Source organism: Pimephales promelas, chromosome 11 (assembly GCF_988280905.1).
Source record: "Pimephales promelas chromosome 11, fPimPro1.hap1.1, whole genome shotgun sequence".
Lineage (NCBI taxonomy): Eukaryota > Metazoa > Chordata > Actinopteri > Cypriniformes > Leuciscidae > Pimephales > Pimephales promelas.
This window is the reverse complement of record NC_142779.1, coordinates 25,461,484-25,481,797: the sequence shown is the minus strand read 5'-3', so window position 1 is coordinate 25,481,797 and position 20,314 is coordinate 25,461,484. Positions and strand designations below refer to the sequence as shown.

The 20,314-nt window shown below is 36.7% G+C and overlaps 1 protein-coding gene across 2 annotated transcripts in view; it reads left to right on the top strand.

The window, feature by feature from the left end:
• pcdh15a (protocadherin-related 15a) overlaps positions 1-20,314 on the top strand; it is a 409,861-nt gene that overhangs the window by 12,574 nt on the left and 376,973 nt on the right. For both annotated transcript variants that reach the window (XM_089117218.1, XM_089117217.1), the window contains exon 2: positions 12,301-12,419. In XM_089117218.1, coding sequence (XP_088973344.1) covers positions 12,329-12,419 — 91 coding nt within the window. In that variant the 5' untranslated portion in view covers positions 12,301-12,328. The remainder of the gene's footprint in view (positions 1-12,300; positions 12,420-20,314) is intronic.

Below are 20,314 nucleotides of genomic sequence, written 5' to 3'. Positions count from 1 at the left end.
ACAGCAACAGAAGTAAAAAGGGTGGCATTTACTTTTATCTTCAACAACAAAGAAATGTTGTTCTTGAGTCATATGACCCTTAAAATGCATTTATAATGCCTTTCATTGATCCACAGATGGATAAGTTATCCATCTCTTGATAGAGTCTGAATGAGGTGCTGCTCTGGTTTGACCTCAGCTCTGTCCACACTTGGTTTGAATGTGTTTACAAACCAATATGCTCCTGCCAGTTCTCAAAGAACAATCTCATCACCCTGTCAACACCCAAACACACACACACACACACACACACACACACTTGACTTTTTCACATACCCTTGTATGCTATTTATTCTGGTTTGTTTAATATTGTAATTTGCCTTTTTAGATTGCTGAAAGATGTTCTCAATGGTGAAGTAACCTTCAGCAGACAATTCACAAATGTTTACTTGTTATAGATCCCCAATGGATATAGTTCCCTTTCAAGAGTGGTCACTTCAACATTGTGTTGCTAATGCTGCAAGAACTCTTCCCATTCTCCAGAGTTAGCAACTCAATGTCTCTTTCTTGCCTCTCAGGGAACCAAGGTTACAGCAGTAACTGGAGACACATTTTAAAGATACTTTTTAGATCAAACAGAACTTTTATTTTGTTTCTATCTTTGTGTTTCTAAGTTTCTCTCTAGTCAAGTCAAGTATATTTATATAGCGCTTTTCAAAATATAGAGTGCATCAAAGCAGCTTCACAGTATCAATCAAAACATAATAACAATGTTCGTTTCTTAATGGAAAAACATCCACGTTTGGTAGAGCTGATCAAGGGTATTATTGATTGGTTAATTAATTTGAATATCCCCAACTGAACAAGCCAAAGGCAAGAGTGGCAAGGAACAGAAAAACTCCATCAAGTTACCTAATGGTGTCCTAAAATGGTGTACAAAAAGTAATAACTGATGATCATGTTAAACAAGTCACATCATCGATCATCAGGGTTTAAGGTTATAGCGTGCAATGACTATATTGACAGAAATGTGAGATTAATAAACATGCTGAAACAATAAAAACCATTCAACATTTTAAAACATTAAAAAAATAAAAAGTGTATTCCGATTATTGCTCTAGCAAAGCAGCGTTCAGCTCTTCATTAAAGATCTCCTATAATACACTCTTAGAAAAAAGGGTTCTATATATGTAGCATAGGGTTCTTTACTCAACTCCAAATTACATTTTATGCTAAAAAAGGTTCAAGAATGAGAAGAAAGAACACTTTTGGCACAAAGGTTCTTTAAAAGGCTATTATTCATTCATATATTACATTATTACTACATTATATTATGCAACATTTTTTAGTTGTTATTAAATTACTATAAATATATATTATAAACTGTTGTAGTAACTTAATATAACATTTTAATCATGCTGCTTTTTGGAGGATAAAAACTGAAATGGCACTCTTCGTGTGATATTGATTAATTACATTTTTTAACCACCATATCTTGAATTTTGTGATCATTCATATGCATAGCATTTTAGGGGTTTCAAATACATATAGCGCTTTAGAACCTTTTAAGGTTCTATATAGAACCTTTTCTTCTAAGAGTGTAGCATTTGAAATGTTCCTATTTTTGTTTTGGGAGTTCCGAAAAACAGTTTAACGTGCATGCAAGGATAACAAACACTTTATTTGTCTTATAATATGCATTTATTTTTACCTGATTTGCTCAACGACTCCCAAATGATTCGTTCGACGATTGATTTTCCCAAACACCTCCTTTGAGTGACGCGAATCTGCGGCGATTGGTCAAATGACCCAGTCAGTTGTTATTGGTAAACCGTAGGCATCACCAATAATGGATTATAGCTTGTCAAGTGTTGAAAATTGTATACAGTGTATGAACAAACGTGTAAGAAAAAGTGCACTTTCCACACGGTCCCTTACTCGCGTCTCCGTCAAGAGCGAGCTTTCCCGGCGAAACTCGCATTGCGGCGGCTTTTGAGGGACAGTGCTTAATGTATAGAGCGAAAATACAGAAAATTAAGCTTGTGAAACATTGTTAGCATCTCCTTTTTAGCGGAAATGGGGTTTAAATAACTTTTGGCTAACTCATTTAGGAGGTCATTGCCATTTTTTCAGTGAATATCTGGGGAATATCAAAAACAAAACTAACTTTACCCCGCTTAGAAGCTGCGTGGAGTGTACACAACACACACAATAAAATATAACTATATTGTGCGTGCAACAGAAAACATAACAGCAAACATTATTAATAATACTTACAGATTGTGATTCGGAGGAGGACGAACCTGATTCATATATACTGAGACTTCCGTCTGCACGCGCAGTAACTGGGCGCGGTCAATATGCCAATGTTTCGTATCTACATCACTACGAAAACAGCTAATGACTCGTTTCAAAAACAATTCATTTCATAGACTCAGAGTCGACTCTCATATCTCATATCAGATAATGTTGCACAATTTAAATTAAAAATGACAATCATAGATTGACGTTTATTGTAGAAAAGTTAAATTTCTTGTCTTAACTGCATATGTGAATGTAGTGAATGTAGCTATTCAGAGAATGGATTTGCGTGGATTGCGTTTACATTACACTGAGATCCGATCACAATGCGTCCTCGACTACCTCTGGACCAGGACACGCTGATCGGATAAGATTCCGATCAGAAAAGCATTTACACTTGTCTTTTCAATGTGTATGTGGGCAACATCCGGATACAGGTCGTTTAATGCCAAGTGTAAACGCAGCCAGACGCACACACATTGACCCCGACACTTAAAGTGATACTTCAAATCTGTCATCATTTACTCACAATGTTTACAAATTTGTATGACTTTCTTTATTCTGTAGGACACAAAATATATTTTGAAGATTGTTGGTTTTGACCGTTGTTTTGACCACTGAAAAAAATAGCACGGATATATTTTTCAAATACTTTTTTTTTTTATGATGTTCCAAATAAGAAAGAAAAACAGTATTGGAATAACATGAGCGTGAATAAATGATGAAATAATCCTATTTTACAGGTGAATTATGCCTTTTGTTGAAACAATTCAGTAACACTGCAAAATGTCATCATTTAATTAACAAAAAACAAAACAATAACAAAAAAAACATGCAAATCGATTGCATTAAAAGTAAAGTGAACTAGCAATGGTATGAAGCCACTAAAGGGACATGGTGCATTTTGTTTGACTAAAAGTGAATGTTTAGCTTATTTGGCAATTGTGTACATCTTGGGTACCGCCTCATTCATGTGACATGTTCTGTTTTAGATTTCAACTCACAGTAACACATATCTGTGCTCGTTTGCCATCACATGTGCTATGTCTAGGTCATTGACATGGGTTAATCACTGGAGTCATTAGTGTTTGGACCCCTTACGTCCTTGGATTGTATCTCACACTGACTAATGAATTGCACTGCTGTCTTTTGCAGCATTCACTCTTAGCCAATTAAATTAAAGCGAAGAAGGGAAATGAGATTTAAATAAACATTTCATGCAAAAATTAAAATTCGTTCACAATTTATTCACCCTGATGTTGTTCCAAATCTTTATGCAGTTATGTTTGTACTGGTATTTTGATCGACTTGAGGGAGGAGAGTAAGCCATTACATGATTTAGATTCCTATTGCTTTAAGGCAGGAGGGAACAAAACCTTTTATTGTACCTTTACTGGTGATTTACTGGAAGGACGTCCTGTCGACGATCATCCCTCGTTGGCTTCTGAACGCATGCTGGGCCAATGAGTGGCTTGTCAGTGAAGTTTAGTCATTTTAAATTATTTAGAAATGCAAAAATGTGTCCTAGCATGACATAGCATCAAAGGGTCTTTGATGAGGGGTTTAGCTTGACAGAACATTTTATGAATAAAAGACTGTTGGACACTGACTGTAATAGGTTTTAGCATGATATGTCAGCAATTTTCATTGATTTCTTATTTGCAGAGTGCTATTAGACAGGTGTGCTTGGATGATATTATTGTCCACAGTGACGGCAATGGAAATGGCCTTCTTAACCCTGAATTATTTGCTGAAACGTAATGATGCCAATCACTTTGATCCATTCAGAGCAAGGCGAGCATTTGTGTTAAATTAACAGAATTAAACAAAATCAGATCTTTTTAACATCTCAATCATCATAACTGTAGCTCAAACAGAAGAGCATGGCTCTAGCAACACCAATGTCATGGGATTGGTTCCCAGGTAATGCATTAACTGATAATAAAAATATATAACTTGAATACAATGCAAGTTACTATTTATTTTATTGGATTTTTTTTATACTAAACTAAACTCTACATATATAAAATTAAGTTAGGGAAATGGTTTTATGGTCAGTCCATTTTAATTCATTTTCATTTGCATTTCATTTAATTTTTTTTTTATATGATTTTATTTCATTATTTCATTATTCCATTTCATGGATGCTGGAACCTTTCCCGTTGTCTTGGGCATTGGCAGGGAAGCACCCTGTGGCCAGTCCATGTATTATTATTTTATTATTTTGTTCATTTTTAATGAATTAATGTCATGGTTGCCGGTATGCTGGTCTATCCTATTGTCTCGGGCCTTTGGCAGGGAGATATCCTATGGCCACTGGCCAGTCCATTTCATTTCATTTTCACTTTCACTTCATTTCATTTTATTTCATGGTTGCTGGGATGCTGGAGCCTATCCTATTCGGCCATTAGTAGGTAAACTAAAAAAAATGGCTATTCCATTTTTATTATTTTATTTATTTATTTATTTTTTTTAATTTAATTTAATTTAATTTTATTTTATTTTATTTTATTTTCAGACCATTGGCAGAAAAAAATAAACACCTATGGTGCACACCTATGTACCCAGTCAATTTTATTTAGTCTCATTTAATTTCATTTCATGGTTGCTGGGATGCTGGCCCTATGGACATATTTATTTTATTTTATTTTATTTATTTTCAGGGAGAGAGAGAACTTCACTGATCATAAGAAAATGTCATCAATCTTGCTTATTTCTAAATGAATTAATGTATTTGCCCCTGCTTTGCCGTAAGCTGATAATTTCACAGACATAACTCATGAGTAAATGCCATATGTTGAAATTATGCAAATGATTTAAATCCCAGTTGAAAAATTGGTCTGTTTGTTTGGGGTCAAATAATGCTTAATTAAATCCGCACATTGTCATTCTGACATCAGTGGTTTATTTGATAGCAAGACAGATAACAGGAAATCCAGATCTAGGAGAACGGGCGTTTGAGGGATAACAGTTGGGATGTAAAACGTTTGCTGTCTGGGTTGGTGTTTAGGAACTTCATGTCTGCTGGGTAATTTTGACAGCAGGAGGCAGCTTGTTCAGAGGTCTTTGGATGCTTACGGAAATCCAGCAGCTTTGTACTTTGATATCAAATGTTACTGTGAAAGATGCATAGACCCTTGATAATAAAACCCTGCCCAGCCATCTGTGCTCTTCTTAAGAAACGCAAGCTAAGAATTTGAAGAGTGTTGTTGAAATAATGGAACATTACAGGCAGCACAATAATGATGCGTTATCACTCTTACTCCAATGGCAGGGAGGGCTGCAGGTTTCAATCTACTTCAAAGATGACATGATATTATTCATTTCTTGTGTGTGTGTTTTTTTTAAAACAATATATTGCTAAGTTTGAATGAGTGAATGCAGTCATGAGGGCTGAGGCCATAGTGTTAATAGAAAACATACCCACTTCATGAATGAAATGTGAATGATCCCTGTCTGCTAAAGAGTGCTTCACTGGCTGTTTTGAGAATGGAATACTAGAGTACTTCTTACCACATTCCACTTTATACACTGAATTTTAACTACTGTTGACTATTACTCAAAATATTGTGTGAATCACTTCATATCTCATATCAAATGATGAACATTCAGACAGCATGCTATGTCGTTGTCAAATGCAGTGCCCTCTTTGCAGTGCCTGTTTTACATAAAAATGAAATGATGTTCTCTAAGCTAATGTGTTTATGAGAATAACAGGATATGCAGCAAAAAAAAAAAAAAAAAAAAAAATATATATATATATATATATGTGTGTATAACGTGGAACCTTTTCATCCAGTTTAGTGTAATTTGTAATGTAATTCCTTTGTTTAATGCAAATTATTGCAAATATATTTGGTCATGGGGGGATATCAAACACAGAATGTCAAGAATCTGTTCATTTTGTTTAACTTTTATTTAACTGATAAAAGTACAAAGCAAAGATTCCCAATGTTTTCATTGGCCAACTTAACTGTATTTTGGAAATATATGCAAATTTAGATTTTGATGGCTGCAACACACTTAAAATAAGTTTGGACAGAGCCATGTCCAACTATTGTCACATCACCTTTTTAATTTTGTCACATCACCTATGTCACAACTATTGTCACATCATGGTCAATGTCCAATTATTGTCACCTTTTTAATTATACTTTTTAATAGTATGGACTGCAGGTGTAAAATGTCAAACCACTCTGTTGTAGCACATGCAGAATGAGGCCTGGCATTGTCTTTCTTCCCAGGAAAGATGCAATCATATAAGTCTGTACACACGAATGCAAGTCATCAATGCCATTTGCACTGATGCACTCTCATACCATTACAGATGTTTGCTTTTGTACCTGTCACTGATGAAAGTCTGGATCCCTTTTCTCTTTGGGACTGAGAACTCAATGTCCATTTTTCCCCAAATCAAGTGCCCACTAAGCAAAATGTTGTCCAAAATACGTCTTTGTCACAAAAGTCGGACGTTGAAAAGATGTCCACTGAGGGGCCAGAATTAAATTTTTTATGACGTCTTTTTTTGACGTGTTCTGGACGTCTGAAAAAGACGTTAATGGATCCTTCGTACAAGGTTAAAAAATAGTTCAAATGTGGCCATTTTTTCAACATTATTTATGGTCTCATTTAGATAATTTATACTGTTTCTGGACCAAATAAACACTCTCAGGATGCATTCAATTAAAACTCTTGTTTATTTCAATGTAATTTCCTTACATTGTTTAGATGGTGATATTTGTTTCATTTTAAGTCACCATTGTGGTGATCAGTGTTTGCTTTAGTTGGACTCTTGGTCCCAATATTTTGTACCGTAGCTTTTCTTTGGCTGTTGTAACTGTGTTTGAATAACACCATTATTGTGACAGAGAAAGCCCAAAAAAATATAAAATTGGCTCTCATCAGCTCCTTGTTGTTGTTGATGATGATGAAATCAACATAAAGTGAGCATTTGACGTTGTGTTTAGACTTTTGTGTTAATATCTGGAGTTTATAACCACCAACCTTGTGGAACTGCATTATTTGGGCTAGTAGCAAAGTGGAAAAAAATCAAGTTTACACAACGTTTTGAGAAAATGTTCCATATAGTCACACACAGACATCAAGATTTTGCACATGATTCACAACAATGGTGACAATAAAAAAATGCTTCATGCTGCAATGCACGATGGATAGCTTTCATAGTACAAAACATCCTTGATTCCCAAGCTTTTTTTTTTGGTTGTCACCGTTGTTGTGAATCATATCCAAAATCTTGATATCTTTGTGTGACTATGTGATTCACTTTCTTAAAATTTTTGTACACAGTGATCATTTTAAAGTTACTTGTGTAAATAATGCAGTTCCACAAGATTGGTGGTTATAAATATCAGATATAAAAACAGTTTAATAAAAGTTTAAATGCTGTTTAATGCTTGTATTGTGTTGATTTTGTCATCATCAACGAGCAGCTGAAGACAGCTTATTTTTCATTTTATTGGCTTTCTCTACACAAACCATGGTGTTTTACAAACACACAATTACAACAGCCAAATAAAAGCTAAAGTATGGCGATTTGGGACCAAGAGCCCAACTAAAGCAAACACTGATCACCACAATGGTTATATAAAATGAAACAAATATCACCATCTAAACTGCATCTAAACAATGTAAATAAACATGGGTTTTAATTTAATGCATCCTGAGAGTGTTTATTTGGTACAGAAACAGTATAAATTGTCTAAATGAGACCATAAGTTATGTTGAAAACATGTCCACAATGGCCACATTTGAACTAGTTTTTAATCTTGTCCGAAGGACACATTAACGTCTATATCGGACATGCAGAACACGTCACAAAAAGAGGTCAGAAAAACTTTCATTCCGGCCCCTCAGTGGACGTCTTTTCAACGTCCGACTTTTGTGATAAAGACGTTGAATTGACGTCTTTTGGACATCATTTTGCTTAGTGGGTAAAATGTAGGCTCATTTGACCACATCACACATTTACTGTACACTGTCTTTTGGATCATCTGAGATGAGATCAGGCCCATAGAATCTGTGCATAGAACTGATGTATTTCTCCTTGCGTAACAGAGATTTGAGTTTCATTTCTTGATACAGCATCAGACTATAGACTGTAACAGCAGCAGATTAAGTGACCACTTTTTCTAAAGTTCTCCTGAGCCCATAAATATTAATATTTAACAATATTTAACACATAGCATCTAGCATGATGGTGTCCCATCTGTGGGCTCAAAGGTTCAAACACATTCATCAGAGAATTCCAGCCTGGCCCTACATGTACTGAGATTTCTCCAGATTATCTGAACCTTTTTCAGAATATTATGTATGGTAGGTGGTGAAAGACCTAAATTCTTTGCAATCTTGCTTTAGAAAATGTGATTTTTTTTTTCATTTGTTTGACAATTCTCTGATGAAGGTAGTGGACCATGGCCTATATCTTTGCTCGCAAGAACTGAGACTTTGGTGGGTGCTCCTTTTATACGTAAACAAACATAACAGCCATACATATTACAAGTTAACCTGCTTATTGTGGACTGTTTCAAAACCATTTAACTTGGATATCCCATAATCATTTTTCACATTTATTTTGTCTCTATCCCAACTTTTTTTGAAGTGAGTTGCAGCATACAAAATTAAAATTAGTTTATATTTCCAAAATACAATTAAATTGGCCCGTGAAAACATTGGGACACTTTTCTTTGTACATTTGTCAGTTAAATAAAGGTTAAACATAATTAACAAATCACAGATTCTTGATTTTATTGCATTTTACACAATGTCACAGCTTTTCTGGAAATGGGGTTTTATATAGTATATACGAACCTCATTTAGACAAGATGGACAACACATCAAGCTGAAGATCCATGAAAGGCGCTAGGGTGCATTTCAAGAGTCGTTTGACCTAAACACAACATTTCTTTGCCATAGTGGATGATAAAGGTAAACAACACTATTTTTACCTTTTACATTAAACATATCTTTCCGTTCTTGAACACACCTTACATTTCAAGAAATGTTTCTAGCCTTGAAAAAGGGATATCATTTTTTTGTCAATCTAAGACAGCCTTTATGCTGTCTTACATTTCTTTTTTCACAGATATCTGGCAGAGCTCAGACATTTTTGGCACGCAAATTAGGAAAAACACTTATGGGATCCAATTGTTTTGGCATCCAATTTGGATTTATTTCAAATACGGTTCAAAATCTGATATTTAATTGATATCTGGTCAATCTGAATGTTCATTTAAATACTGCCTTTCCTTTTAATTTGGTATTTTCGCCATGAAGTGTTGCATATTACGTATTTATTTAATTTGTGTCTTTAAAAATAAGATATGTGTCGAATATATATTTGCATTGCATTTGGCAGATGCTTTTATTCATTTTTTTTTTTCATTTCATATTCCCTAAATGGTTTTAAATAGTCTAAATTCATTCTTTGTTTACATGCTATATCCTCCACCACAGCATATTGGTTTCTCGCTTGGTTTTTCTGTGTTGTAATGTGTCTGTCTTTCCTTAACAGTTCCGTAATGAAACCACAGGCGCCTCACAATAGAACAGTCCATAATTCTCACAGATACACATGTGAGCCAAAATTCAGCATTTCTTAAAGGGACCCAATAGCAGCCAGATAAAGTAACATATGTTGCCATGAATGTTAATTTTGGACCTTGCTTATGTACCTCAAACCTAAGCTTCAAAGCTGAAAACAGCAGAGACAGTATTAGCAGTTCCTGTTTTTTTTTTTTTCTAACCCTCCTTGTTGTGTATTGTCACAGTTGTTGAGCACTCTGTGGAAATGTTAAAGTGGGGGAACTATCATTTTCACCCATCATGCTCCAGAGACTTGCTTTAGCTCTTTTGGGAATAGAGAATCTGACAGTGGCGGCGATGTGGTCTGATGTTGTATTTAGATGACTGTGTTGACGCACATCAGCGTATGATTTTAAAGCGTTTCAGTGGCTTATGGCTGCCGCAGGCACATCGTAAAGTTAGAGGTGACAGATCAAATGAAGACACTTGTTTTTTTTAAGTTTATCTCTACATCAACCTCCACGTGTAGGCAGCAACCGATGAGGCAGCCAGTCTCACGACGGGACATGCACACAGATGCACAAATGAATGCTCTAATCCCATGTGTATATTTGTAGTCAAGTCAAGTATTATCTGTCCTTGCACATCGAACACTTACAAAGCAAAGTAGATTAAACCCTTATTTCTGAGAAGGGCTTTACAATGACAGTTATTTTCCAGCAGTCACATCCAGGGTCCAAATTGTGTGTGAACTGAGAAAATATGCCACTGTGAAAAAAAAAAAAAATTGAGAAAATTGAGAAAATTCACTCAGAAATTGCTAGAAATTTTTGTAACAGTATCATTTCTTTAACTGTGGAAGTTTTAGGGTAGACATTTTAGTAGAATATTTTATTACTCTATATGAAACTTTTATCTTGCTTTTATCATTTAGATATCATTTATGATCAAAAAATGGGAAATAACCGTAAACAATGTTGCCATGTCAATATTTAATGTGAAAATGTTACCAGACTTTCCATGAATGATGATGGTCCCTCAATTTTGCCGTCACTTCCAATACAACCAATAATGTTGCTCCTATAGACCTTATGTAGCCCCGCCCCTTTTCAGCACTGCGCTCGTTGTCTTTTGACTTGCGGTCTGTATTTACATAGCTATCTTGCATAGGAATGAATGAACTGCTCGTAAAAAAATTTCCTGGTCGACATTTCTTATAACATCTGCTTTACAACACTTGATATGGTAAAACATTACAATGCTCATGATAACTTTTGTTAACTCTACAATAAGTAAATCCACTTCACCAGATAATTACTCCTCGACAGCGATGCCATAGAAATATACAGAGCGATCGCAAAAACGGAAGTTCGAAGACAATATTTTAAAGATGATGGTGCCCACGTTTCTCTGGTGCATAAGGTCTATATTTGTTTTCTAAAGTCTGTATTCATTGAGACAACCGTCATGTTAAGAGCATGTTTAAATTTTGCAAATTCTTTATGTTTATAATTCATAAAAATCTTTTCAATACAACTTAAAAAAGACAGAAATCAGCATGTGTATCCACCCCAGATATTGTCAATAGACAAATAAAATAAAATAACTGCCTATAGTTCTTACTGTATTTAAATTCTTACTGTTTTCCTTGATGTGCAGTTTATTTTCTTTCTTTCTTTTTTCTTTTTTGGCATTTGTAACTTCCATTTTGGGAGTAGCAAGTGTTAATTTAGTGTGCACTGATCTGTAACCGTGCCTGAAAAATCGACAATATCCATGTGCCGCAGCTTAATGCACAGACTTATCTGCTTTTGACTAAATCAGTTGAGCTGCCATTAGGAATTTATTGACTTGTTTAGAAGAATGTTTATGTGTGTGTGTGTGTGTGTGTGTGTGTGTGTGTGTGGTTCAGATATATCCAAACCGATGGCAATATCCAAAATCCTTGTCCTTGTAGGGACATTTTTTTGGTCCCTGTGAGGAAAATGTTTTGAAAATCGAAAAGTGCTAAAAAAAAAAAAAAAAAAAAAAAAAAACGAAAAAGTTTACTGTGAGGGCTATTCTGTGTGCGTATTGGGTATTCACTGGTGTATTGGATGACGTGTTTGACCAGTATGATCTAGATAGCAGGGTGGATGATATTATATAAATATGTAAATAAAATACAGTTTAAATATTCTATAAAGTAACCGTCAGTAATCAGTTTGGATGCAGCATCACAATTTTCTGTAATCAGTCTGTAATCAGTTGATTTATATATATATATATATATATATATATATATAGTTATACTATATATATATATATATATATATATATATATAGTATAGTACTATATATATATATATATATATATAGGATACTATATATAGTATACAGTATATAGTTCTGTTAATTTGTCAAGTGCTTTTACGTCAATATATTGGTCATTTGGACCTATAAAATGAAACCATCTCTGTCTGTTTTTTTTTTCCGCAGGTGGGTTAGCAGTAGGCAGTAACTGAAGATGAGGAGGAGCTGGTGGCGATCGGCCTGTCTGGGTTTGACGATTGGCTTGCTTGTTATCATCACCCAAATCTTGGCTCAAAACACCGAGGGTGAGACTCAGTTCTATCCATCATTCATTCCCTGTCACTAACATGAGGGATTTGTATTTACCACTTTTACAAAATAAACCTTGCACCAGGACCGTAACTTTCCATTTATGTTCCTGGATGGTGAAATGCTATGTTATATAGCCCAGCGTTTATGCTCTGAGCAAAGTTACAGAGATAATTGTATCTCTATCTCTGTGTGGCAGCGTCTCACAAATCGGTTTCTGCATCTTCTCTGCACACCTTCATTACTGAAGCAGCCAGATACAGCTCTCCAAACTGAGTGTCTGATGATGTGTGAATTATACCGTCACGTCTGCCAAAGACAAACTGACAACCGTAATAAAAATCTCAAAACGTTGCTGGAAATGCCGTGAGGCTGAGTGGAAATAGAGGCAAATAAATTGTGGCTATTGTCAGACTGTTCAGATTAGCAGTTGAGGATAAAAGATTGGTGGGCGTCTACAGTTGACATTTTCAGATATCCTTGTTTGTTCATGCAGCGTTTATTGTTATGGATTTTTGTATGATTTGAAGTTCAGTGAGGATGTTATGTGTGGGGCTGGGTGGTGAAATTGTGGATAACGGTTGACGGTTGTAATTCTGCCATACTCTGCCATTCACTGCAGAATTTACATGATGCAGTTTGTTACAGCAGTCGCAGACAGATACTTCCAGTGTACACAGCTTTATTAATTATAATGTTAGTCATTTAGATGTGCACGATGTAGCTTGTGTCTGATGTAGACATATACTGCAAAAAGTGGTAACCTGCAATATTTACGTTAAAGAGCCATTTCTTCCTGATCTTACCCTTAATGTGTACTTTTTTAGGTATTTTATTATCTAAAATCTATATTTTTATTCATAAATATCTCCTCAATGGTGTACAAATACCTCTGCCATTGATCTAACTTATCCTTGTAAACCAAGAATTTATTATCTTTATATACATGGGACGGGTAGGTCCACGGAGGCTTCCATGTAATTCCTGTAAATCTTTAAAAACTATAATAGCAGAGAGGGACCAAAAGTACTAGGCCAATGCGTTTCCACAACACGTATTCGCTCAGAGCCAGCGTGACGTAACTGAAAGCAGCTTGTCACTGTCCCGGCTAGTTTCACAGTCAGTAATTCATACTGTAACATTCATTTGTTTGTTGTTTCAAGTTGCAGTTTGTTCGAAATAACAAACCTGTTCACCCGACGGAACACTCGAGGAAGTGCTATTAGAACCAATCCTGTCATAGCTTTTTGGTACATAACAGCAACCGTAGATACAACACACATTTGAAAAAGCTAGGGGCTGGGGAGCACAATTCGTTCGAATGCAAAACACAATTTCACCACTAGATGGGAGAAATTCCTGCACATTGTCCCTTTAAGTTTAGTTTTGTTGGTGTAACCTAATTTAGGTGGTAATTTAGGCCCTTACACATGACATGTAAGCGTAACTCTTCACCGTAAACATCATGCACTGTTTTTGTATACTCCAAAAATGCTCAAGTTCCAAAAGGGCAGTTTTACTGGGTAGCATCAAATTGGAAAATGTGCAAAAGAGAGAGAGAAAAAAAAAGCCCTGCCTGTGGCTTTGATGCTTCACAGAAAGGGGAAAAAAAGAATTGCCGCAATGTTGACAATTACAAGTTGTAAGCAAGGCGAGCCAAACAAAGGTCGTGAAATATTCAAAATACAACAAATAAGGTAAATATAGATGAATAAAAGGAAATTATGAGACATTCAAGATCTCTTCATGAAGTCTGACAGCCTTTAAAACTTTTTTTTTTTTTTTTTGCTTTGTACTAAAATACAGCATCACATGAGGCAAAAGTAAGTGTGACAGCCACAAATTTAGGGCAAGTTTAGAATAGTCTTAAAACGAAAGGTCAGCATCAAACAGTGTTAATAAAGCTAGAAAAGTTTAGAAATAGCTTGACTGGCAGACAGCCAATATCTCAGGTAACTCGGTAGTTGTTGCAAATTCGTTTTAATAGTGTTTGTTACGGCCGACTCGTGGCCGCAACAATATAGGAAACCAACACGAGTGATCAATTATAACCAACGTAGTTTATTGAATAAATCTAGGGGTTTCACAAAGTGCAATAAAGGCTGTAAAGCCATTAGGAGTCTTCCGAAGTGCCGACAGTCGTCCAAATCCAGCTATCACCAAGAGCACAAGAGACGAACAGTGGATGATGTCATTTCCCCGTATGCGCCTCCCTCCATGCATGACACCGGAACCTATATCTCCACCTCCTAATTTGAATCAGATGTTCCTCATCTCCACCACGACCTACCAAACAAAACAAAACACACCCCCCATAACATGTTTGTCATATAATGGGGAAACTTGATATGTGAAAGGGTCTTTATGTTATTGAGTCATTAGCTTAGTAGCATGCTAATATCTGTCTATTGCAACTATGAACATTAGTGCTTGTGTACTGTTCATGTGAAGAATGCTATAAACGGGGAGGCTGACAATGCACGGTGTTTCAAATCAGTCCGTAAAGTGCCATTTTGTTTAGTATGATGCCTTAGAAGAAATGTTGAAAAGTAACTAACTTCAAATGAGGGCACTACAGTATAACTTAACTGCATTTTCAGCAGTGTATCAGTACAGACTGTCAAAGTAGGGAGTCTTTTCATTAAAATGATTCCTTTTAAGCAACTGGCTCAAATAAATTATTCACTGATCTATTTGAATAATCAGAGTTTTTTTTCTGGAACCTTGAATGTGGCACTATATGTCTAACTTTTATGGAGTGAAATGAAAAATGCCATTTAACACAATTGTTTACATTATTTATTTATTATAGCTTCGACTATCTTCAACTAGTTGAACTACTTGATATATTGAGCAGTTTTTGTTTGTTGCAAGCTATGGTTTCAAATTAGACGCTTCTTAGAAAGTAGGAGACTTCACAGAAATGTATAATGCACTAGAGATTGGAACATATCCACTTTCTTTGGCTTCTGTCCATGTCTGCTGTCTTTCTGGGTGCCTATTTCTTTCTGTTTGTCTGTACCTTGATCACATTTCAGAGGTATGTATGTACCATTTAAAAGTGGATGGAGAAATCTCGGTCTCCATCTCAAGAGACGAGCTGGATATCAACTCCACCTATTTCATCCTGTCACTGTAATTAAACTCTGCTGGATATCTGCTTCTAGGTGAGCCATTAAAGTCAGCCTGCAGGTGCACTTTGAGAGTGAAGACAGTCTTCTCTATCTAATTGAGAAGGAGGAGGATACTTTTCTCAAGTCTCATACTATCAGAATGATGCGACGGGCTGTTATTAAAAAAAAAAAAAAACACTGAACATAAGCAGCTGCCCTTGAAAAGGATCTATTCAATGCCAGTGAGCTGCCTTGCTGTATATGCCTGCTAACACTGTATCTACACCTGAAGTGTATGGTGCATTGCAATGTGACTAAATATCTCCAGCACTTTAGTCCTGAATTACTCAACCCAAAATATTTACCGATACGTTCTTCTGGAATGATGTGGTTTTATTTAAAAAAAAAAAAATCTTGAATTGATTTCTGCGGATTTTATTTGTTTATTTATTTGTATGTGCTGACCGCTATCAAAGCCAGTTATAATATGATTCTGGACTACTAAATAAAAGTATATTTTATTTGTAATTACAGTTTTAAAAATATATTATTTAGTAATTTCGCTAACCTAGAGTAGTCCATATAAAGTTCATATATCAGTGTATTTCTGATTATTTGTTGTGGTTGAAGGTGGTTCATTGGATGGCTGTTGCAGTGGTGCTTTAACCTTTTCCTTTTTAAAAAAGTGTATTTTTAAAAAGTTACTAGCCAGTCCCAGCATTTTTGATAATTTTCTCAAGATTTCATGGCCCCCAGAATATTTTATTATACATACAATATATCAAAAGAAAGGACAGAGCCTCTGCTTTAAAAAAAAAAAATACATTTTATTCTAACTTCATGCAGTCTTTTATTTAACACTTGATAGTTTCTAAAAAAAACAAAAAAAACAAAAAAAACGGAGAAAACCAGTAACTTTAAATCTATCTTGAGGCCACAAGTTACTATCTTGAGGCTACTATCTTTTTTTTTAATTATTATTTCTTTTTTTTTTCTTTTTTTTTGCCAAAGTGGGACTAGGGGGGCTCCGTTGGAATCTGAATGTAGCATCTGAAAAAACTGATGCTACATTCAGATTCCAACGGAGCCCCCCTAGTCCCACTTTGGCAAAAAAAATAAAATAAATAAATAATACAAAAAAAAAAGATAGTAGCCTCAAGATAGTAACTCGTGGCCTCAAGATAGAGTTAGAGTTATCTTGAGGCCATGAGCTACTATCTTAAGGCCACGATATAGTATCTTGAGGCCACGAGTTACTATCTTGAGGCCACGAGTTACTATCTTGAGGCCACGAGATAGTATCTTGAGGCCACGAGTTACTATCTTGAGGCCATGAGTTAGTATCTTGAGGCCACGAGATAGTATCTTGAGGCCACGAGATAGTATCTTGAGGCCACGAGTTAGTATCTTGAGGCCACGAGTTACTATCTTGAGGCCATGAGTTAGTATCTTGAGGCCACGAGATAGTATCTTGAGGCCACGAGTTACTATCTTTAGGCAACGAGTTACTATATTGAGGCCACGAGTTACTATCTTGAGGCCATGAGATCGTATCTTGAGGCCACGAGTTACTATCTTGAGGCCATGAGTTAGTATCTTAAAGGCCACGAGATAGTATCTTGAGGCCACGAGATAGTATCTTGAGGCCATGAGTTAGTATCTTGAGGCCACGAGATAGTATCTTGAGCCCACGAGTTACTATCTTTAGGCAACGAGTTACTATATTGAGGCCACGAGTTACTATCTTGAGGCCATGAGATAGTATCTTGAGGCCACGAGTTACTATCTTGAGGCCATGAGTTAGTATCTTGAGGCCACGAGTTACTATATTGAGGCCACGAGTTACTATCTTGAGGCCATGAGATAGTATCTTGAGGCCACGAGTTACTATCTTGAGGCCATGAGTTAATATCTTGAGGCCACGAGATAGTATCTTGAGGCCACGAGATAGTATCTTGAGGCCACGAGATAGTATCTTGAGGCCACGAGTTACTATCTTGAGGCCACGAGTTAGTATCTTGAGGCCACAAGTTAGTATCTTGAGGCCACGAGTTACTATCTTGAGGCCACGAGTTACTATCTTGAGGCCACGAGATAGTATCTTGAGGCCACGAGATAGTATCTTGAGGCCACGAGTTACTATCTTGAGGCCACGAGTTAGTATCTTGAGGCCACAAGTTAGTATCTTGAGGCCACGAGTTACTATCTTGAGGCCACGAGTTACTATCTTAAGGCCACGATATAGTATCTTGAGGCCACGAGTTACTATCTTGAGGCCACGAGTTACTATCTTGAGGCCACGAGATAGTATCTTGAGGCCACGAGTTACTATCTTGAGGCCATGAGTTAGTATCTTGAGGCCATGAGCTACTATCTTAAGGCCACGATATAGTATCTTGAGGCCACGAGTTACTATCTTGAGGCCACGAGTTACTATCTTGAGGCCACGAGATAGTATCTTGAGGCCACGAGTTACTATCTTGAGGCCATGAGTTAGTATCTTGAGGCCACGAGATAGTATCTTGAGGCCACGAGATAGTATCTTGAGGCCACGAGTTAGTATCTTGAGGCCACGAGTTACTATCTTGAGGCCATGAGTTAGTATCTTGAGGCCACGAGATAGTATCTTGAGGCCACGAGTTACTATCTTTAGGCAACGAGTTACTATATTGAGGCCACGAGTTACTATCTTGAGGCCATGAGATCGTATCTTGAGGCCACGAGTTACTATCTTGAGGCCATGAGTTAGTATCTTGAGGCCACGAGATAGTATCTTGAGGCCACGAGATAGTATCTTGAGGCCACGAGTTACTATCTTGAGGCCACGAGTTAGTATCTTGAGGCCACGAGTTACTATCTTGAGGCCATGAGTTAGTATCTTGAGGCCACGAGATAGTATCTTGAGGCCACGAGTTACTATCTTTAGGCAACGAGTTACTATATTGAGGCCACGAGTTACTATCTTGAGGCCATGAGATAGTATCTTGAGGCCACGAGTTACTATCTTGAGGCCATGAGTTAGTATCTTGAGGCCATGAGATAGTATCTTGAGGCCACGAGTTACTATCTTTAGGCAACGAGTTACTATATTGAGGCCACGAGTTACTATCTTGAGGCCATGAGATAGTATCTTGAGGCCACGAGTTACTATCTTGAGGCCATGAGTTAATATCTTGAGGCCACGAGATAGTATCTTGAGGCCACGAGATAGTATCTTGAGGCCACGAGATAGTATCTTGAGGCCACGAGTTACTATCTTGAGGCCACGAGTTAGTATCTTGAGGCCACAAGTTAGTATCTTGAGGCCACGAGTTACTATCTTGAGGCCACGAGTTACTATCTTGAGGCCATGAGTTAGTATCTTGAGGCCACGAGATAGTATCTTGAGGCCACAAGTTACTATCTTGAGGCCACGAGTTACTATATTGAGGCCACGAGATACTATCTTGAGGCCATGAGATAGTATCTTGAGGCCACGAGTTACTATCTTGAGGCCACGAGATAATATCTTGAGGCCACGAGTTACTTTCTTGAGGCCACAAGTTACTATCTTGAGGCCACAAGATAGTTATAATTATTTTATTTATTTTTATTTTTTTGCCAAAGTGGGACTAGGGGGGCTCCGTAGATTCCAGATTTAGAGCAATGATAAAAACACTGATGTAACGTTAGACAGTTTTGGTTCTTATGCTGGTTAATGTTTGATGATCTTGTTTGCTTACATGTACGTAAGTAATGCTTCTATCACTTGTTTCTGCTTCATCTTCATCCGTATTTTAATCCAGAGATACTGTACTCTTTCAAAAGATGAGTAATAGTGCCCCCAGCTAGATAACAGTGTGTAACTGATTCCAGCAATGGTGGGGAAGAGTTGTGTCCTAAATTACAGAAAATTCCATCAATGGTCAATTTGTAGTTGGGTACAATGCAAGGCCCACGAGTTAAAAGGCTCATTTTACTTTATTCTCCTATGAACCACCACATCTCAACACTTTTCCTAATAAGCGCATTTGACTGTGCATGTGGAAATTAGAAATCCTTGACGTGATTGTGGACCGCAACAACAAATGTTTTTTTTAAATGTTGTAGATTTATGTAGCAAATGAGCGTCAACAAAATTGTTGACTACATTTTGAGGCAAAAGTCTTGTTAATGTTTTCCAGTTTTGTTCAAGGAAATGTGGCGGAAGAAAAGAGAGCCAGACTCATTGCATGGTGAAATTACCCGGAGGGGACTTTATTGAGTGACAAAAGATTTGAATTAGTGCAAGTGCTCCAAGGTGCAGAAAAGCTGGGGCTTCAGTGTTTAAGTGGAAGTGTGACAACTTGCTGGTGTACTGCAGTCTGGGTTCCTTAATGATCACTGGAGCCTACAGGAGAGAAAGCGTCTGGTCTTGGGAGATCTTGTCTCCCCTAAGCTTCTTTCTGCTGTGCGTATATCCTCTTCTCCTGATGGCTCTCAGGTTGCAGATCTATTCTGCCAAGACAAAATACAAAAACATTGCCATATCAAGGTGGTGATGGCGCAGTGCATAAGACACATGCTTTTGGTGTGAGAGAGCCGGGTTCAAATCCACTGTGAGACACCAATGTGTCCCTGAGCAAGACACTTAACCCCTATAGTTGCTCCAGACATATATATCAATTGTAAGTCGCTTTGGATAAAATTGTCAGCTAAATGAATACATGTACATCTAATCTCTATTACCATATCAATCTCCCGAGAGTTGTCATGACAGAACTAAAAAATATGTAAACGCATGGTATTTGGGGGAAAAA